This window comes from Neofelis nebulosa, chromosome 11, assembly GCF_028018385.1.
Source record: "Neofelis nebulosa isolate mNeoNeb1 chromosome 11, mNeoNeb1.pri, whole genome shotgun sequence".
NCBI lineage: Eukaryota > Metazoa > Chordata > Mammalia > Carnivora > Felidae > Neofelis > Neofelis nebulosa.
Genome location: NC_080792.1, coordinates 73213664 through 73239762, shown reverse-complemented (window position 1 = coordinate 73239762; position 26099 = coordinate 73213664). Strand labels below are relative to the sequence as shown.

The window sequence follows — 26099 nt, the reverse complement described above, 5'->3', positions numbered from 1 at the left end:
GCTAGGATCATAGAGGTAATTATGCTTAACTCAGTGAGAAAGCACTAGAACATTTTCCATAGTAGCTGCACTATTTTACATTCCTACTGGCAATGTTATGAGGGTTCCTATCTTCCATATCCCTGTCAATGCTTACTTTCCATTGTTTTGTTGCTGGGTTTTTGTTTTTGTTTTGATAATAGCCATCCTAATAGGTGTGAAGTGGTATTTCCTGATTCAGATTTTCATTTTCTTAATGACTAACAATGTTGATTATCTTTTCATGTGTTTATTGGCCATTTGTGTCTTCTTTGAGGAAATGTCTATTCAAGTACTCTGCCCACTAATATTCTGGATACTAGCCTCATCAAAAACATGTCTTGCAAATATTCTCTCCCATTCTGTGAGTTGTCTTTTCCCTTTCTTAATAAATGTCCTTAGATGCACAAAAGTTTTAAATTTTGATAAAGTGTAATTTATGTATTTTTTTTTTGTCTTTGGCTGCCTGTGCTTTTGGTGTTATATCTAAACAACCACTGCCAAACCCAAGGTCATGAAAATTTACTCCTTTTTCTTCCTTCGGGTATTATGGTTTTGGCCCTTATATTTAGGTCTTTGATGCATTTGAGTTAAGTCTTTGTATATGGAGTGAGGTAGGAGTCTAACTTCATTCTTTTACATGTGGACATCCAGCCATCTCAGCACCTTTGTTGAAGAGACTATCCTTTCTCCATTGAATGACCTTGGTACCCTTGCTGAAAATCCATTGATCATAGATGTATAGTTTATTTCTAGACTCTTAATTTTATTTCATTCATCTGTATGTCTGTCCTTAGGTCAGTACCATACTGTTTTGATTTATAGTAAACTAGCTTTATAGTAAGTTTTGAAATTGAAAAGAGTTCTCTTAACTTTGTCTTCCTTTCCAAGATTGTTTTGGCTACTTTGGGTTCCCTGGAATGTTTTTTTCTACCTCTAAGAAAAAAGGTCATTGTAATTTTGATATGGATTATACTGAATCTATACATTGCTTTGGGTTGTATTGTTGTCTTAGTAATATTAAGTCTTCCAATCCATGAACACAGATGTCTTTCCATTTATTTAGGTTTTCATTAATTTCTTTCAGTAATTTTTTTAATTTAAAAATTTTTTAAGTTTTCAGTGAAATTTCATATTCTTGGTTAAATTTACTCTTCAGAATTTATTTGTGATGATACTTAAAGGAAATTGTTTTCTTAATCTCTTTTTTTTGGATTGTTCATTGTGGGTATATAGAAATATAAGTGATATTTGTTGATCTTGTGCCCTGCAGCTTTGCTGGATTTGTTTATTAGCTCTCATAGGGTTTTTTTGTGGATTCTTTGGCATTTTCTATATGTAGAATTGTATCATCTATGTGCCAATAGAAAGTTTTACTTCTTCCTTTCCAATTTTTCCTTTTGTTTCCTTTTCTTGTCTAGAACTTCAAGTACAATGTTAAATAGCCATGGTGAAAATGGGGATCCTTGTCTTGTTCCTGATCTTAGGGGAAAACTTCAGTTTTTTACCATTGAATATGATGCCAGCTGTGGGTTTTTCATAAATGGCCTTCATCATATTTGATGTTTTTATCAAGAAAGGGTGTTAGATTTTGTCAAATCCTTTTTCTGCATCAATTGAGATGATCACATAAGTGAGGATTTTTTCCTTCAATCAGTGAAGTATACTATATTGATTGGTTTCTTATGTTGAACTGCCCTTGTAACTCCTGGGATTAATCCCACATGGTCATGGTGTATAATCCTTTTGATATGCTGTTGGATTTTGTTTGCCAGTGTTGTGTTGAGAAGTTGAGGGGTTGAGATGTTGAATCTATATTCATAAGGGATAATGGTCTATAGTTTTCCTTTCTTGTGATGCCTTTGTTTGGCTTTGGTATAGGGGCAGACTCACAGAATAAGTTAGAAAGTGTTTCCCTCCCCTTAATTTTTTTGGAAGAGTTTGAGAAAGACTGGTATTAATTCTTCTTTAAGTGTTTAGTAGTGGGGCGCCTGGGTGGCTCAGTCAGTTAAGCGTCTGACTTTGGCTCAGGTCATGATCTCACGGTCCGTGGGTTCGAGCCCCGCATCGGGCTCTGTGCTGACAGCTTAGAGCCTGGAGCCTGCTTCCGATTCTGTGTCTCCCTCTCTCTGACCCTCCCCTGTTCATGCTCTGTCTCTCTCTGTCTCAAAAATAAATAAATGTTAAAAAAAAAATGTTTAGTAGAATTCATCAGTGAAACCATCTAGTCCTGGGCTTTTCTTTGTTGGGAGACTTTTGAGGACTGATTCAATCTCTTATTACAGAACTGCTAAGATTTTCTATTTCTTCTTTAGTTGGTTTAGTAACTTGTGTGTTTCTAGGAATTTGTCCATTTCATCTATGTAGTCTAATTTATTGGTGTACAATTGTTCATAGTATTGTTTTATAATCCCTTTTATTTCTGTAATGTCAGCAGTAATGTCCTCACTTTCATTTCTGATTTTAGTAATTTGAGTCTTCTATTTTTCCTAGTCAGTCTAGTGGAAGGTTTGTCAACTTTGTTGATCACCTTAAAGAAGCAACTTTTAGTTTCATTGATTTTTTTTATTATTTTTCTATTCTCTATTTCATTTATCTCAACTCTGATATTTGTTGTTTCCTTCCTTCTACTAGTTTTGGGTTTAGTTTGGTCTTCCTTAAAATGTAAGATGTAAAGCTTGATTACTGATTTGAGATTTTCTGTCTTTTTTAATGTATATTTTATAGCTATAAATTTCCCTCTGAGTACTGCTTTTGCTGTATCCCATAAATTATGGTATTTTGTGTTTTCATTTTCATGCTTCTCAAAGTATTTTTTTAATTTCCCTTGTGATTTCATTTTTGAATCAAGGGTTGTTCAAGAGTGTGTTATTTAATATCTACATGTTTTTTAATTTTCTTCTGTAATTGATTTCTAGTTTCATTTCACTGTGGTTAGAAAAGATACTTTGTATGATTTCAATCTTCTTAAACTTATTGAGACTTGTTTTGTGGCTTAACATTTAGTGTATCATGGAGAACTTTCTACATGCACTTGAGAAGAGTATGTGTGTCCCACTGTTGTTGGGTGAGTGTTCTGTATATGTTTAAGTGTAGTTGGTTTATAGCACTCAAGAGGTGTAAGTAATGCAGTGATATGATCAGATTCCCACTTTTTAACATGTCATTTTGCCTGTTGTTTGGGGAACTGACTGAAAGCAGGAAGACAGTGAGGAGGTTTTCAGACATTCAGGTAAGAGGGGATGGTGCCTGGACTGGGGTTGTGAGGGGTGGCAGAAAAGCTAGAGAGTAGGCTTCCTGATGGATGAGAGATAGTCCATAGCCTAGGAAGGGACAGATAGGCCTTGGGATGACCTGAAGGGGGTCCATCTGGAGCACCATCTATGCCCTTGACCCAGCTGGTAGCTATGAGCCAGGGTCAAGGAGAACCACACTAGGCTGTCTTCCCTTATTTGGGGTTACCTGAATCTGACCCCATGTGAAAAGTTGCAAACCACAACTCTTTAACATCAGCCTGAGAACTGTGGGAGAAAGATATTGCCTTGCAGAGATGCCACCACAAGAACTCTTTTTCAAGAAATAATCAGGTAACCCCAACCTTTTTATAAAAGCACAGTACCTTTTTGAAGTCTTCACCTTCACATGCGTTAGTTCATTTATGTTTCAAAACACCAAAAGGAGAGGAATCCTACCATTTCTCATTAACACATAGCAAGTGCTACCTTGAATTGTACCTGAATGTTTGCCCTATGTTCCTACCCAGGAGGCTAACCCGTTGAGAACACAAGACATGTGCTATGTCTCCAGCCCCTGACCATGCCTAAGGGGTATGAAACGAAGGAAGGTGAGCCTGAGGCAACTCCCTCAGGGGTCTCAACCCTCTTAGAGGAAGTCCAGGCTTAGAAATTACTAGCACTTCCCAGCTGAGTTAACAAGTACTTCCACCCCAGGTGCAGAAGAAACTCTGTCCATTGGCTGTCCCAGGAAAATTGTTCCAGAATGATGAATCCAATAAATACTACCTGCTACGTTATTTTCAGAAGGTTCCTAGAATATGATTCAATTATTTTTTTCTTTTTTTTTTTAATACGAAGTTTATTCATCAAATTGGTTTCCATACAACACCCAGTGCTCATCCCAACAGGTGCCCTCCTCAATACCCATCACCCACTTTCCTCTCCCTCCCACCCCACATCAACCCTCAGTTTATTCTGTTTTTAAGAGTCTCTTATGGTTTGCCTCCCTCCCTCTGTAAATTTTCCCCCCTTCCCCTCCCCCATGGTCTTCCGTTAAGTTTCTCAGGATCCACATAAGAGTGAAAACATATGGTATCTGTCTTTCTCTGTATGACTTATTTCACTTAGCATTAGAACTCTCCAGTTCCACCCACGTTGCTACAAAAGGCCATATTTCATTCTTTCTCATTGCCAAGTAGTATTCCATTGTATATATAAACCACAACTTCTTCATCCATTCATCAGTTGATGGACATTTAGGCTCTTTCCATAATTTGGCTATTGTTGAAAGTGCTGCTATAAACATTGGGGTACAAGTGCCCCTATGCATCAGCACTCTTGTATCCCTTGGGTAAATTCCTAGAAGTGCTATTGCTGGATCATAGGGTAGGTCTATTTTTAATTTTTTGAGGAACCTCCACACTGTTTTCCAGAGCGGCTGCACCAGTTTGCATTCCCACCAACAGTGCAAGAGAGTTCCTATTTCTCCACATCCTCTCCGGCATCTATAGTCTCCTGATTTGTTCATTTTAGCCACTCTGACTGACATGAGGTGATATCTCAGTGTGGTTTTCATTTGTATTTCCCTGATGAGGAGTGACATTGAGCATCTTTTCATGTGCCTGTTGGCCATCTGGATGTCTTCTTTAGAGAAGTGTCTATTCATGTCTTCTGCCCATTTCTTCACTAGATTATTTTTTTTTCAGGTGTGGAGTTTGGTGAGTTCTTTATAGATTTTGGAAACTAGCCCTTTGTCCAATATGTCATTTGCATATATCATTTCCCATTCCATCAGTTGCCTTTTAGTTTTGCTCATTGTTTCCTTTGCAGTGCAGAAGCTTTTTATCTTCATGAGGTCCCAATAGTTCATTTTTGCTTTTAATTCCCTTGCCTTTGGAGATGTGTCAAGTAAGAAATTGCTGCGGCTGAGGTCAGAGAGGTTTTTTCCTGCTTTCTCCTCTACGGTTTTGATGGTTTCCTGTCTCACATTCAGGTCCTTCATCCATTTTGAGTTTATTTTTTTGAATGGTGTAAGAAAGTGGTCTAGTTTCATTCCTCTGCATGTTGCTGTCCAGTTATCCCAGCACCATTTGTTAAAGAGACTGTCTTTTTTTCCATTGGATATTCTTTCCTGCTTTGTCAAAGATTAGTTGGCCATACTTTTGTGGGTCCAGTTCTGGAGTCTCTATTCTATTCCATTGGTCTATCTGTCTGTTTTTGTGCCAATGCCATGCTGTCTTGATGATTACAGCTTTGTAGTAGAGGCTAAAGTCTGGGATTGTGATGCCTCCTGCTTTGGTCTTCTTCTTCAATATTACTTTGGCTATTTGGGGTCTTTTGTGGTTCCGTACAAGTTTTAGGATTGCTTGTTCTAGCTTCAAGAAGAATGCTGGTGCAATTTTGATTGGGATTGCATTGAATATGTAGATTGCTTTGGGTAGTGTTGACATTTTAACAATATTTATTCTTCCAATCCATGAGCACGGAATGTTTTTCCATTTCTTCGTATCTTCTTCAATTTCCTTCATAAGCTTTCTATAGTTTTCAGCATACAGATCCTTTACATCTTGGGTTAGATTTATTCCTAGGTATTTTATGATTCTTGGTGCAATTGTGAATGGGATCAGTTTCTTTATTTGTCTTTCTGCTGCTTCATTATTACTGTATAAGAATGCAACTGATTTCTGTACATTAATTTTGTATCCTGCAACTTTGCTGAATTTATGAAACAATCATTTTAATTATTTCATTTTATTTTACTCATGAGAAGCTAGAAAGAGGAAACTCATTCTTCCATGACCATCAGTGCTCCTACACTTAGCCAATGGGTGTCTTGAGCCATGTCATCCACACCACCAGCCACACCACCCACCATGTCATCCACCACAGTGGCTTTCCATAGACCTCCAAACAGAAAGCACAGGTCCTACTGGGGGTCCCAGCACAGCCCATGCCTGAAATGGCTCCAAAACCCTCCTTCACTGAGAAATGGAGTGGTATCTTGGGGATCCTGTGTCAAATTCAGCATCACTGTTGACACACCAGACTCACATGAGTGATGATCCCAAGGAAAAATCACCGGGGGTAAGGGGGAATCCATGCTCCAGATATGTGAGACCAAAAGAGAAGGTCAGAATGATATTAAACGACCACCAATGTGCACTGAGAAGCTAGTGCTGGGGGAGACCCCAATACAATAGACCAGGTATGGGGCATGGTGACTGACATTACCAGTCCCTCTCATCCTGTTTTGTGCTAGAGCTCCTTCCATAGGACTCAATGTCTCCCCAACCAGCCTGTGAGATAATCCTGGAGCGGAGAGGCTGTGATTTGTTCTCACATGGAGCCCTGCCTTCCTAAAAGAACCCCACATAGGTCTGAGAAAACACACGCCATTTTGCTTTAACTTCAGAAGAGTTACAGCTTCCCAATATCTCCTCCCCGAGTGTGTGTGGACCTAGTTTTCACCCATCAGAAACATTTGCTATCACTCTGGGTGGACACGGCTATGGGAGGCAGACATTCTCACACACTGCTACAGTCATCTGATATTACAACCCCTATGGAAGTTAGCTTGACAATCTCTCAGAATTACAAAGGCACACTGCTATTAACCCAGCAACCCTACTTTCTAGAATGTATACTTTATACTTTTACAAATGTGAAACAAAATGCAAGATTACTCATTGCAGTGCAGCATGTCATAGCAAAATAAACAACCTAAATGTTCATCAACAGGTTTTGGGTTAAATAAACTATGATACGTTCATACAACAAAGTACTATACTGCTGTAAAAACAAGAAGGAAGCTTTTTATGTACTTATAGGGAAGAAATTCCAAGATACATTGCTAAGTGGAAAGAAAGGAAGGTGGAAGACTGCATTTATTTTAAAATAAGTACCAATTTTAATAAATATGTAAAAGACACAAGGTAGCTCTGGTTGCCTCTGGGAGGGATAATAGGGTGGTTGGCTGGGAACAAGAGTCAAGGGCAGGTGTCACTGCATGTGCTTTTGAAACTTCTGGTTTATGAATCACATAAAGACATGACATATTAAAAAATAAATGCATGTATTAAACAATTAAATGTCTTGCTCAGGATATCTGAGCTTGTCTACCACCTCAGCAAAGACAACAGCTCTGGCTAAATAGCTTTCAATCTCCATAATGGGCCTGGGAAAAAGTCTGGCCCACGGCACAGGTACATGATCCTGGACTCCCACCTCTGCTGCTGCTTCTGGATCTCACTCACTGCAGCATCTGAAGGTTCTGTTAAAATCTAGGAACCATACTTGCCCAAAGAAAGATACACACAGCCCTCCTCATCACAAATATTTCTATCCCAAGACCTGTCCACCCAACCTTGACCACCTAAGCATCTCATTGCTGAGGACACACAGAGCTGAATGGGAAGGGTAAACACATATCCCAACCTTCCAGGGTTGGTCTGGACTAGCCTGGGTCTCCTGGTCACCACCACCCCCCAAACACTTTCAAGTCCCACTCTCTCTGGATCCATGACACTGCATGTATACCCGCTCACCAAGTGCTCACTACCTGAGTGGCTGCTCATCATGCAGACAGCCTTGGCCTTGGCCAGCTCCAGGGCGGTGATCCACTGCTGCCGCTCTACCTCCGAGCTGGCCTTGAGGTGGTAGGTCCTTGCCCCACTGGTCAGCACGATACTGCAAGAGTCCTCCGTGTCAAAGTGCGCGGTGGACAAGTTGATGGTGCCACGACAGGTGTGGGCCATTTCACCCTGATTTCTGTAGGATGCAAGAGAAGGTATGGGGTGAGGCTCCCAAACTCAATACCTCTAGACTGCTCAAGGCAAATCCTCAGAACCTCAGACCCTTAGAACTGAGAGAGTCCCTGGAGTCAGAGCAGGGAGATAATGTCTGATGGGATTGACTGGTAGGGGCTTGGCTGAGGGGCGCTCAGTGGGGAGATAGCAAAGGGAGGAGGGCCCGCATTAGTGCCAACTGCAGGGCATGCTGGCTGTGGGTTAAGCCCTTGCAGACATGAGGAAATGGAGAAGGGTGACTGTCTAGAGACCTGTGAGGCAGCATAGACCACTAACTCCAACCCAGCCTCCTTCCACTAAGTCTCAGAACCACAGAGCTGGAGCAGGATGGCAAATACCACTGAAACTGAGATTAGAGACCCAGAACCCCAGAGGGTGGATTTGGAGGCACACCCTGCCAGGAGTGACCTAGGAACAGAGATCCACAGAGCAAGGATGCCACCACACTCTTCTGGCCCCACAACAAATGGGAAGAAGGCAATGGCGGGACTAACACAGTGCTGCCTCATGACGGACATGACCTTATAACCTTTGCTGGTTATAAGATTATGGAGCTAATGGTACCAAAGTAAGGGGAAATGGAAGTGACTGAAGTGCAGGCCATTTCCAACTGTGACCAATGTCTAAAAACAGATCCAACCATCATGACTGGATCTACCTAACTTAGTCCTTCACATACTTAAAGGAAATTTGGAACCATCACAACATACCAAATCTCTTTTCACAGAGAGTATTGGAAAAGGAAGAGCAATTGGTGGTCAGCATGTAACACAGCCAGTGGCAGAAGCTCATTTGGCAAATTCTGCTGCCCTTTGACGTCCTCATGTTATTTTCTTGATTCTTCTACCAGTTCTAAAGCCAAATGACTTGACACTCAACAAGACATTCAGCTTTTATGTGAACAGCTTATGCCTTTTCCAATTCCCTCCTGCTTTGGCTACATTCCTTAGAGAAGATGACATAGTTTATACTTGAGGAAAAGTCCCGCTCCTAGGTGCTGACATGTTCTACTTGAAGAAAACTTCTAATTAACAAAACTGGCAAAGATGAGCATACCTGTTGGAAGCCTGCCCTTTTTGATTCAAGGACTTTTTGGCTAGAGGCTGTTCAGGTGTTAAACAATACAGTAACTAACCAAAAAGGCCACTATGGCTCAGCTCAAAAAGAAGGCAGGGAGGTGGTGACCATTCTAGGCAGGGGGAACAGAAAGGGCAAAGAACATAAGGGAAGGTGAACTTTACAGGTTTCAAAAAAGAAGAAAAGTTTCCGTGTAGTAAGAGCATTGAGAACAACAGAGTGAATGAGAAAAAGGTGAAGCTAGAAAATTACATAGGGGCCAGATGCAATACCTTGCGGGTTATGTTAGGATTTAGACTTTTATCTCAAAATTAAAACAGTGGGCCTCCTAGGCCTAATGTTAGGAAAGAAGCAGAGGTGGCCAGGAGTTACAGAAATTCCTATGGAAAATGGGGAATAGAAGTACCTGGTATGAGATGGGATATGGAAGCCAGGCCACTGTGTGGTATCAGAGTGGGATGGAAGTTATCCAGTGGCTATTGTATTGGATTACAACCCATCAACTAAAATAAATACCCCTGAGTTCATGCTGATATAAGCAAATAGTTGAAGGGATAAATAAATGGGGGAGAAGGGACAGATCTTCTTTAATAAAAGTAGATGTGATCACAGATATAGAAACTCACTAAATGCAATGTAGGATTCTAGATTGGATTACAAGATAGAAAAAGACATTAGAGAAAAACTTGTGAAATATGAATAAAGTTGGAGGTTTAGTTAATAGTATCATATCATGTTAATTTTCTGGTTTTGATAATTGTACTTTGCTGAGATAAGATATTAACATTAGGGGAAGCTAGATGATGGATACTGGAACTTTTCTATAAGACTCCTCCTCCTCTTCTTCCTCCTCCTCCTCTTCCTTCTCCTCCTTTTCCTTCTCCTCCTCCTTCTCTTCCTTCCTTCCTTCCTTCCTTCCTTCCTTCCTTCCTTCCTTCCTTCCTTCCTTCTTCCTTCTTCTTTCTTCTTCTTCCTTCTCCTCCTCCTCTTTCTTCTTTGTAGATCACCAGTTTATTTTAAAAGTACACAACACAGGAATAGCCAGATGGAAGAGATAAGTAGGAAAAGAGTGTAGAGTTTCCATGCTCTCTGAGCATGCCACTGTCCCCATATCTCCACATGTTCACCATGAAAACTCTGGAAACTCTCCAAACCACAGTACAAGTTATTTCAAAATTAAAAATAAAAATTTTAATGCTGCCATCACACTCTTCCCAGAGTCATAGCTGAAATGAAGTCTGGTGGCCAGAACCTGAACTCACTTGCTGTCAGGCTCAGTGACAGGGTGGGTGGGATATATTCCCAATGTTACTGAAGAACAGAAGCCCTAAGTCCCTATTATAAGGCCTAGCTCTGGACTGGGCTCTCCAGAGTGAGGTGCAGGAACTTTGAAAATCACTAGAGGGTTACCTGTGTGTTCTCAGTCAGTTGAGCATCTGACTTTGGCTCAGGCCATGATCTTACAGTTTGTGAGTTTGAGCCCCACATTGGGCTCACTGATGTCAACATGGAGCCCTCTTCAGATCCTCTGTTCCCCTCTTTCTCCAACCTTCCCCAGTAAATAAACATTTAAATAAATAAATAAATAAATAAATAAATAAATAAACAAACAAAACTTAAGATTTTTTTGTAAGGTTTATTCATTTTTGAGAGACAGAGCATGAGCAGGGGAGGGGTGGAGAGAGAAGGAGACACAGATTCTGAAGCAGGCCCCAGGCTCTGAGCTGTCAGCACAGAGCCTGACCTGGGGCTCAAACCATCAGCCACAAGATCATGACTTGAGCCAAAGTCAGATGCTTAATGAACTGAGCCAACCAGGTGCCCCTTAAGTAAAATATTTTTAAAAATCACTAGACAAAAAGTAAAGTTGTGGGTAAGGGTCAGGGAGGGAGAGAGAAACTCCCCACTCAAGACAAACTGGAAACCAAACTTTAAAATCAATGAAGAAAATCAATGCTAACAAAGAAGCCAACAAAGTCAAATGCTCAGCAGATGAATCACTTCAGACAAAATGGATGTATCAGAACAATATTTTAAAAATGAATGTAAATAGGTTTAATATTCTAAAGATGAAGGAATAATATCAATAAAAGAGAAATAATTTGTGAAACAAAGCTGGTAAAAATGAAACAAGAACAAGTAGACATGAAAAAGTAACAGGGAATTTCAGAAAATGAAAATATAAGCAGATAAGCTTTACCAGTCACCCAGCATCCACATCTAAATTTAACCTTAACTCTTTGTAACTAGAGTTACTTTTCATTAAAAGATTTGAGGGGGAGATTGATTTTTCGTTTTATTTTTCTGCATTATTGGAAGAAATTATGTAGCAAAACATGGGAATTTAGGAATTAAAGGTCCATTAAAATCATCAAGGTCCAATATATTTACTTGTCTTGGAATTTAACTCTGTTCTTTTTTCTTTCGTTTAGATGTTTTGTGGTCAATCCATTTTCCACTAGTAGCCAAAGTGATATTTTTTGTCCTGTTACTCAGTTTTTAAGATTTCAATGCCTTCAAAGTAAGTCACAAAAGGGTCCAAAATTCAGAGTCATATCATAAAATTCAGGTTGTTTTTTGGGAGTGGTGCACCTACCCATGTTGTATATAAATTTTTGTTTCTCCCATTGTAAGTTCTGGCTGAGGTAACTTCTCCTATGAGAGTCAACCTTCCAGGGCCACCCAACAGTCCAGATGGTGGAAAGGTTAAAGTCCCACTCATGGCACACTGTGGACTTGGGTCTGCAAGCTGCAGTGGCAATTCCTATCCTACCCACCCTGGAAGGAAAGCTTTGGAGGTGTGCAACAACCCAGAACCGTCTATTCTCATTGAGCCCTAGGCATATTTAGTGCCTCAAGACAAACCAGGCCATGTGATAGGGTTTGCCAGTTATATGAGAGCTCATATCCAGCACACATGATCAAGTATCTTCTGCCAGTTTTTAAAAGAATATGTTTTGTGGCATTACTTTACATTCAGTGAATGTTTTAAGTATTTAGAACAAGTAGAGACAAAATATGGAACACCTGTAGTAAACTTAACTGTAAGAGAGGCTACCATAACTAACATTCTTCTAAGTGAGTCACACTGACTCTCAACCAAATAATATTCAGCTGTTCTGATGGCCAGTGTCCTTGCCAGAGATAAGAATATGACATCAGCTATCAGAACTTGGAAGCCCGTAATGGTTTATATAGGACTTCCTAAGCACTAACTGAGCTGTAATAGTTAATGTAGCATTTTGGCTAGTGACTACCCACCTGTATTGGATATAAACCTTGTGCACCAGCTCAGAGACCCCTTACCACCTCCTTTATTATCTCTTGGTACCCCATGTGGCTTGGGACACTCCTCCATTTATGAGCTTGGAAGGATGCTGAATCTCAGAGTGTGGGATCTGGCTTCTTGAGTGGCCATCAAGAGGCTAGATTTTTGCAATCCACTAGTTTAGAAAGGTTTTCACCTCACAGGCTGAACAATGACCAGTGGGAAGTGGGAAATAGATGGGAAGCAGGCAGATAAATACTCCTCATTCTTGCCTCAGTGGACCTCTCCAAAGTATGCTTTATGTTTGAAAACCTTTTGGAGAAGTCCATGAGCCCAGAGAACAAGTAGCTCCTATGACCCTTGCAGTCTGCTGTGAGGTCATAGCCAACCTATTAAAGTATTGCATCATTTTGTATCTTTCCCTTACCTTTACCTTTTTGCCTCCACATCACCAATGCTCGTCTCGCTGAGTGTCCAACCTGTCAGCAGGAGGGACTGACACAACCTTCAAGGCATAACCCACTCTTTGGGAAGAATAAGACATCCATCAACTAGATCAAACCGCTTTCACCTTGGTGGGGCAGGGGGAGGGGAGACTGAGCAATTTGTCCTTACTGGAATCCATGTGTTTTCTGGTAATAGGGTTGCCTCCAGTAGCCCTATAGTCCATAGTTATCAAATCCTCATATGCCTGCCTGGATTCTCATAGGACACAGCCTCAGATTAAGTCACTCACTTCAACTAAGGAAGTGAACCAATAACTCCTGATTGGAGTTCGCCTATCTTACTGTGAACCCTGCTGCCACTCAGGAGCAGCCAACCTGACAGAAGAATGGAATGGCCTAGTGAAGGCTCAGCTGGGGCACCTACTGGGGAGATGTCTATGGGCTTGAGCATCAATCCCCCAGGATGAAGTATATGCCCTGAACTGACAACTGATATCTGGATGACCTGTATAATTACAGAAGATGGGTCCAGGAGTGGCCCTGTTCACTGTTACACATAGTGACCCCTAGCAGAGTCTATGCTTCTCATCAGCTGGGCTAAGCTGGGTTAGAGGTTCTACTTCCAGGGAAAGGGGAAACACAACACAATAAGGCTTCCATTAAATCGGAAGCTGATGCTACCCCCTGGCCACTTTCTGCTCCTCCTGACAGTGACCAACAGACCAAGAAGGGAGTGACAATACTACTGGGTCGCTAATACCAACTTCCATGAAGATTTAGGTTAGTGGTACATATGGGGATGGGAGAGGAATGTCTGGAATAGAGCTGAAGGGATTCCCCCAGAGACTCTCTTAATACTTTTAAAGGGGTGCCTGGGTGGCGCAGTCGGTTAAGCGTCCGACTTCAGCCAGGTCACGATCTCACGGTCCGTGAGTTCGAGCCCCGCGTCAGGCTCTGGGCTGATGGCTCGGAGCCTGGAGCCTGTTTCCGATTCTGTGTCTCCCTCTCTCTCTGCCCCTCCCCCGTTCATGCTCTGTCTCTCTCTGTCCCAAAAATAAATAAAAAACGTTGAAAAAAAAATTAAAAAAAAAATACTTTTATGTCTGGTAATGGTTATTAATGGGCAAGGCAACAAGGAACTCAAACCCCTCAGGACAAATGTCACAGACCAGCCAAAGTGCTAGCAGAGAATGAAGAGGATCTAGAATGGGTGGGGGTGGGGGGGGAGGAAGATGATGAATATCAATTACAGCATTGGGACCAGACATAGCAGCAGCAAATGAACTTGTTTCATAGCCTTCTTACTTCAGTTTTCCGGGCAACCTCAGTTAGCCACCAGGAAGGGGACTCTGTCATTGATTGGACTTGCACCTCCAAGGAAGGGGTAAAGATGTCTTCATTCTCTCAAGAGAATGGATGTCCCCACATCGTAGTAGGAAAGCTGACACCATGGGAGGGCACAAGAGGACCTGAGTAGCGCAAGGTGTGAAGCATATTGGACACAAACCTTGTGCACCTTCTCAGATTCCCTCGACCACCTCCTTCTCTGTCTCTCTCGGTCGGTACCTCAGCCTTGCCCAATTGTCCTTCCGCTTCTGGACTTTCATGAAATGCCACAGTGGGAGACAGGAGGTGGAAGCAAAGGGGGCAGATAAATTCCACCTCCATTCTTCCTTCTGCAGACTTCTCAGAGGTGTGTTTTCTCCTTGCATATCTTCTGGAGAAGTCCATGTGCCAGACCTGCTGTGTCTCTCTCCAGCTCACTGTGATGGGACATCCATCCTTCCACTTCCTGTTTCTGCCTCACCACCTTGGGACCGCATCTCTCAAACAGAGTGTCAGCCCTTTTATCCTTGCCTTGGCTCTGTTGTCTAGAGGACCTTCATAAAAATTGTCCATAGGCAGGAAGAAAATTGATAAGCAACAAGTTTGAATCCAGACAGACAGAAAGACAAAATCTACTAATTTGGAGCAAAGCACTTATCCTTGTGTGTGACTTTCATTCAATTGCTAGCTCAAGCTGAGTCTGATTCACCCGGCAAATTCCACTCTAATCTTCCAAATCCAAATTCAGCAAGTACTTCCTATGGGCTACTATATAAAGGAATTGTGCTAGAAACTGGAGAGAGGGTAAATATAAAGAAAAATGAAACACATTTTCGGGCCTCAAAGAACATTCCATCTTGTGAAAGAGACAGACCTGTAAATGGTAAACTGCTATTTAATAGGCAGGGGAAAATAAACTCAAAATAAAAGGAGCATTTACTTTATGAAAATTCATTGAGTTGTGTCCTTATAATTTACCTACTTTTCTGCATGTATGTTACACACATACAGTATGTTGTATGCTACATACATAGCCATTGTTAATAAACAGTTTGCTTTAAAAACAAACTCAAAATGGAAGGATAAGTCGCCAGTGGTGGGAGCTCAGGAGACAGAATGACACTTTCCTTTCCAGATGGATCAAGGAGGTACATACACTGGAGCAGAATTTCAAACAATGAGGGGACTCTGCCCAGGCAAAGGCTAGGAGGAGGACCAGGCCAACCCAGAGCAGCGATGTGGAGGCATGTGGCTCTGGGAAAGCCCAGGGATCTAGGACAGCCAAAGGAGAGGGTCTACACATGGCCAGGCTTGACGATGAGTATTGAGTTAAACTGTGCCCCCCAGGAAGATATTGTGAAGTCCTAACCCCTAGTACCTGCAAATATGACCTTATTAGGAAATATGGTCTTTGAAGATATAATCAAGTTAAGATGAGGTCATTAGGGTGGGCCCTAATCCAGTATGACTGGTGTCCTTATAAGAAGAAGAGAGAGAGACAGAGGCACAGAGGGCAGTAGAGATGGGAATGATGTATCTACAAGCCAAGGAGCACCAAGGATTACTGGCAAACATCAGAAGCTAGCCAGGCCTGGAAGAGAACCTCCCCTACAGCCTTCAGAGAGAGTACAGTGCTGCTAGCCCTTTGATTTTAGACTTCTAGCCTCTGGAAATGTGAGGCAGTAAATTTCTGCTGTCTTTAGCCACCCAGTTTATGGTGTTTTATTACTGCATCCCTAGGACACTAAACATGATGGCTGAACAGATGAGTGCAGGAAGGGCCCTTTGGAAGTTCCCATACAGCTGAGCTGGTTTATGTCTACATATCGATCATGGGACTGCATTTCAACCCCCACCCCCACCCCCAATCTCCACTGAGAACACTCAGTCACCACAGCACCCATATGGCTCTTTTTACCCTAGAACAGCCCTGCCCCCAAACCACCCATCGCAGCTCAGAGCTTTCCCCTTTTCCTATACCATTGAGGTTGGAGCACCCAAAATGACCCGCAGCAAAGATTCCAAGGATTCAGGTTCCATCAATGACATGACACGTATTAACTGCAGAAGCAAGTTAGGATGGAACTGAGCAGGAGAAAAGTTATTCATTGTGGTGGCAGGAACTGTGACAGAGGGAGCAGGATTTTGTTGCCATCGGCTTCCTGATTCCGTGGCTCCCTGCAGCATCAGCCGCCAACCAGCAGAGCTAGTGAGAGTCTGGGGACCCTCAATATTCCTGACTTTCAGCTTCCAGCTGCTTTTCCAGCCCTCCCAGCAACTAGGAAGCTACCTCACCCATGGCAGCATAGCCTTTCAGCTAACACTAGCCAGACTCATTTCTGGTATGTGCAGCTGAGTCCTGGCCAAGGCACCTTCCCAGAGGCTACAACATCTCAGAATGAATATCCAAGACTGCAAATAAGGTTTGATGTGTGCTGTTTGGGATCTCTAGCAACCAAGGCACCCATAGGCTCATCCCATGCATTTGCAAAGATTTTAAAATCTGGATCCAGAGATGCAAAATGTATAGCCAACAACCCAATTTAAAAATAGGCAAAAGAGGGGCACCTGGGTGGCTTAGTCAGTTAAGCATCTGACTTTGGCTCAGGTCATGATCTCGCGGTTCATGGGTTCAAGCCCCACGTCGAGCTCTGGGCTGACAGCTCAGAGCCTGGAGCCTGCTTTGGATTCTGTGTCTCCCCCTCTCTGCCCCTCCCCTGCTTGTATTCTCCCTCTCTCTCAAAAATAAATAAACATTAAATAAAAATAAAAATAGGCAAAGGATTTGAACAGATACTTCACAAAAGAGGATCTTTGAATAACTAATGAACATATGAAAAAGGGCTCAACCTCATCAGTAATTAGTAAACATACATGTGCACCATGATCTAGCAATTCCACTCCTATGGACCTCCCCTTTAGGGATATATGCATGTGGTTACCAAAGACATGTGCTGGAGTGTCTGCAGCATTCTTCTTAAAAGCCCCAAACTGCAACAACCCACATGTCCATCCATACTAGAATCGATAAGCAAATGGTGGCTTATCCAATTCATGGCTTATCCAATTGGTAGAGTATTATACAGAAATGAGAATAAATCCATAAGAACCACACAAACGGCCTGGAAGAACCTCAAATATAATGTTGAGCAGAAGTCAGACACAAAGAAAACGTATTGTGTGAGTCTACTTAGACAAAGCACAGTTACAGGCAAACCTAAGCTCTGGGGTGAGAAGTCAAGGTAGCAGTTACCCTTGAGGAGCAATGAGTGGAGGGGAGACAAGGGGAGGCTCCTGGGGTTGGGGGGAGCTGGTCATGTTTTATTTCTTTAGCAGGGTCAACGGCTATCTAATGTGTTCATTTGGGGAACATCTCCTGAGCTGTATATATATTTACCACTTGTCTCTATGCATATCAAACCTCATTAAAATGGCATTTAAAAAGAACAGAGATGCAGGGAATCCTTTCCTGGCAGTGGAGGCAGCAACAACTGGTTCTCTAGGGCAGCAGAAGTAGCAAAGCCTAGGGAGCATCAACATCCAGTGCCCAGGTGGCAATGTCCTCTCCAGGATAGTTTTGTGACATGATTTTGGTCATAGACCTGGCTACTAGCCTTCTTGTTCTCACCTCCCCCCCTCTGAGACCTCTGTCCTCCTACCTTTCCAGGAATCCTGTCTGTGAGTTCCTGAAGATCCTTCCAGTAAATACATCTTTTTTTTTTTCCTTAAAATATCCAGAGCTGGGTTTCTGTTGTTCTGCTAGGACAGGTGGACAGCGGCCCCAGAAGGGATGTCAGAAGGCAGAGAAGACAGTGAAGAAGGTCGTACAAAAGACACATGCAGGAGAAACAGATTTCGGTTCTTTTATCTCTCAGGTCATGGGGATGCTGTTAGGATCCTTCCAGATCTAAGTAACAAAGCTCAGCTTATTCATTCTAACTACCACATCCTGAGGACTTACCTTAGAGGTGTCTCACATGGAGTAGCCACTTAAGATGTGATAGGAAAGGCAGGAATGACCTCCCTGTTCCAGAGGCAGAGGCTGAGGCTGAAGCTTGGCTAAGTGGGCAGCTCATTGCAGGTTCCAAAGGGGACCAAGCCAGTCTCACCCATTCACCTGCAGCCCTGTCTCTTACCCAGAGGGGTGCATGGACTTGTCCCCAGGCTTCATTTCTACTCTTAAAAGTCATCAAAGCTGGTTAGGGGCACCTGGGTGGCTCAGTTGGTTAAGTACCCAACTCTTGATTTTACCTCAGGTCATAATCTCATGGTTCATGGGATCAAGCCCCTCATCAGGTAAACATTAAGAAAAAAAGTCATCAAAGCTGGTTAAATGGTGCCATCCAGAAAATGCTCAGTATGGCAACTGTCAGAAGTGGCCAAACAGAAGCATTTACTGTGCAGATGAGATTGTCACCATGAGACCTGACACCGTTTCACTTTGCTTCTGGCCTCATTCTTTTCCATTTAGAGCTTCCCTCGAGAAATGCTCAAAAAATGCTGCTGCAAATTCTACAGGAAGGACATTTCCAATGTAATTTTTTTTCAATAAAAAAGGAGACTTGGGAGCCATTCTCCTGTATCTGAAATTCACATTGCTGCATGTTTACACAAATGGAGGATGACAGATGGTGATTTACAAAGGCCAGTACAGGGGCGCCTGGGTGGCTCAGTCGGTTAAGCGTCCGACTTCAGCTCAGGTCACGATCTCACGGTCCGTGAGTTCGAGCCCCGCGTCGGGCTCTGGGCTGATGGCTCGGAGCCTGGAGCCTGTTTCCGATTCTGTGTCTCCCTCTCTCTCTGCCCCTCCCCCGTTCATGCTCTGTCTCTCTCTGTCTCAAAAATAAATAAAACGTTAAAAAAAAAAAAACAACAAAGGCCAGTACACTTATCAATACAACTTACATCTAGGTAGTACCTCACTTTCTTGAGAGGCTAGAAAACAGGATTCCTTCAATCCTCGCAAGAACCCATAAAGTAGGCAAAGCAGACATTGATTTGTTTAGCAAATATTTATCAAGTATATTCTAAATGGCAGGCCCCTGCAGGAGGGAATTAGCCTCATTTTATAGCCAAGAAAGGGGAGGAGGCCAGGAAAAGGTGACTCATGTTTCCCTGTCCATAAAACTGGTAAACAATAAGGGGTACCTGGGTGGCTCAGTCAGTTAAGCATCTGCCTCTTGGTTTCAGCTCAGGTCATGATCTCACAGTATGTGAGTTCATGCCCCACACCAGGCTCTTTGCTGACAGAGTGGAGCCTGCTTGGGATTCTCTCTCCCTCTCTCTCTGTCCCTCCCCTGTTTGCTTGCTCTCTCTCTCAAAATAAATAAGCAAACTTAAAAAAAAAATTTTAACTGTAAACCAATAAATCCAGGCTGGAACTGAGTTTCTCTGCCACCAGCACAGGGCTCTGTCCATGCAGAATACTGGGGTATCCATCCAGAAAAATGTTTTGCTTTACCTGTCATTGTTTCTATTTGCCACTTGCAAGTGAGAACACACTTGTGGCCTATCCTGTCCCTGCCCAGGTCAGAGCTAACACGTGGTGAGAGCTCAGGGATGGTGGGCAAGCTGAGTGAATTAATACAGGAGTGTTACACAAGCAAAGGAATAAACCCAGGGAGATGACCCAGTCCTGGAACCACCCAAAGTCCTGTCAAACTCACATTCTTAAGGTAGAACAGTAGGGTAACACCCTACCCTTGAACATCACTCACTGAAAAACCACTAGACCCTTTTTGTGGTTCCACCAAAATGTTAGAATACCATGTACTAGCCACATATAAGGTGGTTCCTAAGAATATTAAGTGAAAATCCTGTCACAGAATATTAAGCAAATACTTTACATCTCAAATTTAGACTAAAATGTCTCATCAGGTAGAAAATGGATAAACATGCCGCTTTTGCTGCCAATGCAATAACAACAAACCACAATATTTTCCCAAGTTACTGCACTTTTAAAGTGTGATGTTGGTCAGGCAAAAGCCTGACCCCTGGACTTCACCAAGCAGAATTCCAAGTCCTCTCCAGCATGCCTCCTCAATCTCTCTCAAATCCACCCCCTTCACTGAAGCTGTCCCTCTCAGCCCTGCACTGGGCCATGGTCATCTCTCACCAGGACATACCCACAGCTCCTCCATCAGCCTCTGCCTTGCCCCTGAAAGTCCACTCGTGCTACATTTTTCTAAAACTTCAGTCTGAGTCTGTCAATATGCTGCTTTAAACCTTCAACTAATCTCCTCTTTCTTTTCTTTTTTTTTCTTTTTTCTTTTCTTTTCTTTTCTTTTCTTTTCTTTTCTTTTCTTTTCTTTTCTTTTCTTTCCTCCGCCACCTCCTGCTGCTGCTGCTGCTGCTGCTGCTTCTCCTCCTCCTCCTCCTTCTCCTCTTCCTCCTCCTTCTTCTTTTTTTTTTTTTGTGTGTGTTTTTGTTGTTTTTTTTTAGAGAGAGTGATAGAGGGAGAGAGAGAATGCTAAGCAGGCTCCATATCCACACCCAGCACGGAGCCCCATGTAGAGCTTGATTCCAAAATGCTGAGATCATGAACTGAGCTGAAATCAGGAGTAAGACACTCAACCAACTGAGCCACCCAGGAGGCCCTAATATCCTCTTTCTTCAGGACAAATTCCTTGCTCCTGAATAAGACTTACCAGCTCTTCCTGAGCTAGAGTAAAGTGCCACAACATTTTTCAAGGGCTGAAAGTAAAGAACTGTCAACTCAGACTCCAGTGAAAATATCCTCCAAGAATGATGGAAAGGTAAGGCGATTCTCAGATGAAGGAAAACAAACATTCTTTTAGACCAGCAGACCTACCCTAAAAGAATGGCAAGAGAAAGATTCTCTAGAAATAAAGGAAATGATAAAAGAAGGAATCTTAGAACATCAAAGAGGAAAAAAGAACATGATAAACAAAAATATGGATTAAGACAATAGATATTTCTTCTCTTGAGTTTTTAAACTATGTTTGATGGCTAAAGCAAAAATTAAAACACTGTATGATGTGATTCTACATATATATAGAGGAAAATGTAAGACTACACTATCCTATTAATAGGGGAAGGTAAAGGAACTTACAGGGAAGTAAAGTTTCTATACTTCATTGAAACTAATTAAATGGCATCAACAGATGTGATACATTATATATATATAAATATTATATATATATAATATATTTATATTAAATATATTTATTTATATATATTATTTATATATATTAAATATAAAATAAAATAAAATAAAATAAAATAAAATAAAATAAAATAAAATAAAAAAAAAAAAATATATATATATATATAATGTGTGGAGGAACCACTAAAAAAGTTATCCAAAGATATATACTCAAAAACACTTTAGAATTATTAAATATAGTTACCATATGATCCAGCACTTCCAAGAGAAATATAACCAAGAGAAATGAAAACATACGTCCACACAAAAACCTGTACACAAACTTTTATAATAGCATTACACATAAATGGTGGAAATAACCCAGATATCCATCAGTAGATGAATGGACACAAAAAATGGTATGTTATACAGTGAAATTATATTCACACAATGGAATATTATTTAGCTATAAAAAGGAACAAAGAACTGATATATGCTACAGCTTGGATGAACCTTGAACATAGTGCTAAGTGAAAGAAGCCAGTCACAAAAGTCCATGCATTGTATGATTCCATCTGTATAAAAGTCCACAAAAGGGAAATACATAGAGACAGAAAGTATATGAGTGGTTGCTTAGGACTGGGGGGAGATTCAGGGGTGGAGAGATGGATAAGGGAGTGATAGCTAAATGGTATGGGGTTTCTTTGGGAGGTAATGAAAATGTTCAAAACTTGACTATGATAGTTGCACATATTGGTGAATATATTAAAAATTATTAAGTTGTAGACTTTAAATTCATGGTATATGAATCATATCTCAAAGATTAGAACAAGAATAACAACTGCAATACATCAAAAGGCACCAAGTCAAGAAGTTCATAATGATGCTTAAAAAATAAGTCATTAGTGACCCTGGAGAGATGCTAGAGGTCCAACTCATTTGTCTGATAACTGGTGAATAAAGGAAATCATGGTGCATTTTTCCTACTGTTTCCATAGTAACTAAACTATTGGGTAACCAAATGGTTAGATGAGGGGAAGTTTCTCTTTATAGAATTATTTTCACTAATAACTACAAAAGGAATGATAGAATATTATCATTTTGCAACCTGTACTAAACTAATGGGTCTAGGAATTTGTCCTCAATGACTGCTGGTGTGTATGTGTGTATGTATGTGTGTGTGTGAGAAAGAGAGGGAAGAACTAGACAACACGTGTCCCCTTTTAATATATCTATGAATCATTTTGCCAATATAATTGAAACTTATTCTGCATTTCTATTCATCAGTTTACAGTAAATAAAGGAGATAGAACGGTATCATAAACAGCATTATGGAGATGAAATCAGCAAAATCCAGTCTGTAGGAAACTACAGAACAAATGACCTATTTTTTTTCAACCAATAAATTGCAAGAGAAAAATAAAGAGATGGGGAGAACCTATAAATCACAAGAGACTGGGGAACTCCTTCTCCTTTCCCAGGCTGTGCTCAGCCATGAGCATCAGGGCAGCCAGGCCCTAAGGCAGAGAGGTTTGGCTGGTATAACCAGCAATATCAGCAATACCAAGGTCAAGAAAATTCATCCAATATGACTGGGTGTGGAGGAACAGAGGAGATTTGTTCAGCATGGCTGGAAGAGTAGTTTTATATAGGAAACTGAGCAAATAAGTAAATATATTAAGGATAGTGGGAGCCAGAGCTCTTATTGTTAGATTCTGAAGTTGGAAATATGGAAGGGGAACATGAGGAAAAAAACTATCTCTATCCACATAGAAAGCCTAGAAGTAGTGATGTCCCAATGACAATAAGTACACCCAGCACTCAGAATTTGGCTTCTAGATACCACTTTCTACTAAAAGGAACCAGGGCTCATCAGAGAAACACACAGTCCAGTACAAGATAAACCAGGGACATTTTGTTGTGCCAAAAGTAAGGAAATGTCCAGAGTGATAGGAAATGTCAAAAGGACACAGGAGCAAAAGACTCCTCCTATCCAAAGCTGGGACAATTTGAGTATCAGTATAAATGAGAGTTACTGATAATAACTCACTGGATGAGACAGAAATCCATGAGGTCATATTGATAAAAACAGATGAGCAGACAAATAAATAAAAATCTCCTCTTTATAGTACAACACCTTCTAATAAATATGCAAAGAATGGTTATAAGAAAAACCACCAACTGGCAACCATCAAAATGATAACTTATTTGATTTGGCCAAGAATAACCAAAGTGTACTAAAAACCAGGGGATGTGTTAAAGAACAGGGTTTTACCTAGCTTCAAAGTGTCTCCCCATAAAAATACATTCTAATTCTGGGGTGCCTGGGTAGCTCAGTCAGCTGAACTTCTGACTCTTGATTTTGGCTCAGGTCATGATCCCACGGTCATGGGATTGAGCCCCATGTCAGGCTCCATGCTGGCCATGGAATCTGTTTAAGATTCACTCTCTCTCCCCCTCTGTGCCTCTCCCTGCTCACATGCTCTCTCTCTCTCCAAAAATATAATACATCTTTTAAAAATACATTTTAATTTAATTCTAATTAATTACACATTATTATATCAATTATATTCTCATTTCATTCTAACTAATCATCCCAATTAACTACACTATAATTTAATTCTAATAAATTACTTATTGATTCTAATTGTTTATAATTCCAATTATTTATTAATTCTAATTAATTAGTTCTTAGTTCTGATTAATTACTTATTAATCAATAATTATAAGTTAGCTTTACAGTAGAGAAATCTGGCAAACACCATCCTAACCAAATGATAAAAGTTACATCACTAGTAGTAGGACAATCAACATCATGTGCCTCTTGATATGGTGCACTGTGAAGGACACAGTAGTGTATCCTGTGGTGTTCCAAAACAAACGCAGGCCCTAAATCTAAACATAAGGGAACACTGGGCAATTCCAAATTGAGGCACATTCTACAAGGTAACTGGCATATATTTATCAAAAATGTTCATGTCATGAAAGACAAGAAAAAATGGAGGAACTATTCCACACTGAAACTCAAGTGACAAGACAAGACAACCAAATGCAATCGATGATCCTGGACTGGCTCTTGTACCACAAAGGACATTATTGGGACAAATGGCAAAATCTGGATGGGGTCCATGGATTAGATGGTAGCATTGTATCAACGTTTACACTGTGAGTATAGGAGAATGCCCTTATATTAAGGAATACACATTGAAGTATTAAGTGATAATAGGTATCATGTCTGGAACTTACTTTTAAATGCTTAAGAAATATTATATATAAATATAACATAGAAAATGATAAGATAAATGGAGTATAGCAACAATTGGGGGTCCTCAGGGATGAGTACATAGGAGTTCTCTGTGCTATTCTTGAAACTTCCTGCTAAGTTTGAAATTTTTTCAAAACAAAAAATTTATTTAAAAAATCTGGTGAGAAATATCAACAATTGCAATAAATGGACCTTATTTGGATCCTGATTTCTAGAAACTGTAAAAAATGTTTTTAAGTCAATGGGGAAATTTTAATATTGACTGAATATTTGATAACATTAAGGAATCATTGTTAAACGTTTGGGCTTGTTAATGCCATTTTGATTACGTTTTTTTTAAAAACCTGCTATCTCTATAGAGAAACTGAAATATTTGCAAATATTTATTATTAAAATTATTTTTAATGTTTATTTATTTATTTTTGATAGAGAGAATGCACACGCTTTGGGGAGGGACAGAAAGGGAGGGGGGAAAGAAGATCAGAAGCAGGCTCTGTCTGTGCTGACAGCAGAGAGGCCAATGTTTGAACTCACAAACCTGTGAGATCATGACCTGAGCCAAGATCAAGAGTTGGATACTTAACCAACTGAGCCACCCAGGCGCCCCTCTTTATTTATTTTTAAGCAAATTCTACACCCAACATGGGACCCCTTATTAAAGTTATTTTTAATTTAAATCATTTTTAACTTAAATCATTTTTTTTTAATTTTTTTTTTTTAATGTTTATTTTTGAGACAGAGAGAGACAGAGCATGAACGGGGGAGGGCCAGAGAGAGGGGGAGACACAGAATCCGAAGCAGGCTCCAGGCTCTGAGCTGTCAGCACAGAGCCCGACGCGGGGCTCGAACTCACGGACTATGAGATCATGACCTGAGCTGAAGTCGGATGCTTAACCGACTGAGCCACCCAGGCGCCCCATAAATCATTTTTAAACTTAGTCATTAAAATTGGATTAAAGGTATCTTGGATCTGCTTCAAATTAAGTGAGGGTGCGGAGACCATAGACTGATCCAAAAGTAAGACTTGCTCACATTGAGTGATGGGGACACGGGGCTCATCATACCAACATCTCTACTTGTATGTGTTTGAAATTCCCCATAGTAAAAAATAAAATCCATTTGAAATCCATTGCATTGGGTGCCTGGGTGGCTCAGTCGGTTAAGCATCCAACTTCAGCTCAGGTCATGATCTCACAGTTCGTGAGTTCGAGTCCTGTGTCAGGCTCTGTACTGACAGCTCAGAGCCTGGAGCCTGGTTTGGATTCTGTGTCTCCCTCTCTCTCACTGCCCTTCTTCTGCTCATGCTCTCTTTCTCTCTCTTTCTCTCTCTCTCTCTCTCTCTCTCTCTCTCTTAAAAATAAACATTAAAGGGGCGCCTGGGTGGCGCAGTCGGTTAAGCGTCCGACTTCAGCCAGGTCACGATCTCGCGGTCCGTGAGTTCGAGCCCCGCGTCAGGCTCTGGGCTGATGGCTCGGAGCCTGGAGCCTGTTTCCGATTCTGTGTCTCCCTCTCTCTCTGCCCCTCCCCCGTTCATGCTCTGTCTCTCTCTGTCC

General features: G+C 41.2%; 1 protein-coding gene across 1 annotated transcript in view; it reads right to left on the bottom strand.

Moving 5' to 3' along the window:
* The window catches only part of OSBP2 (oxysterol binding protein 2), a 178309-nt gene that overhangs the window by 135761 nt on the left and 16449 nt on the right, over nucleotides 1–26099 (bottom strand). The window contains exon 2 of the mRNA XM_058690831.1: nucleotides 7813–8021. Coding sequence (XP_058546814.1) covers nucleotides 7813–8021 — 209 coding nt within the window. The remainder of the gene's footprint in view (nucleotides 1–7812; nucleotides 8022–26099) is intronic.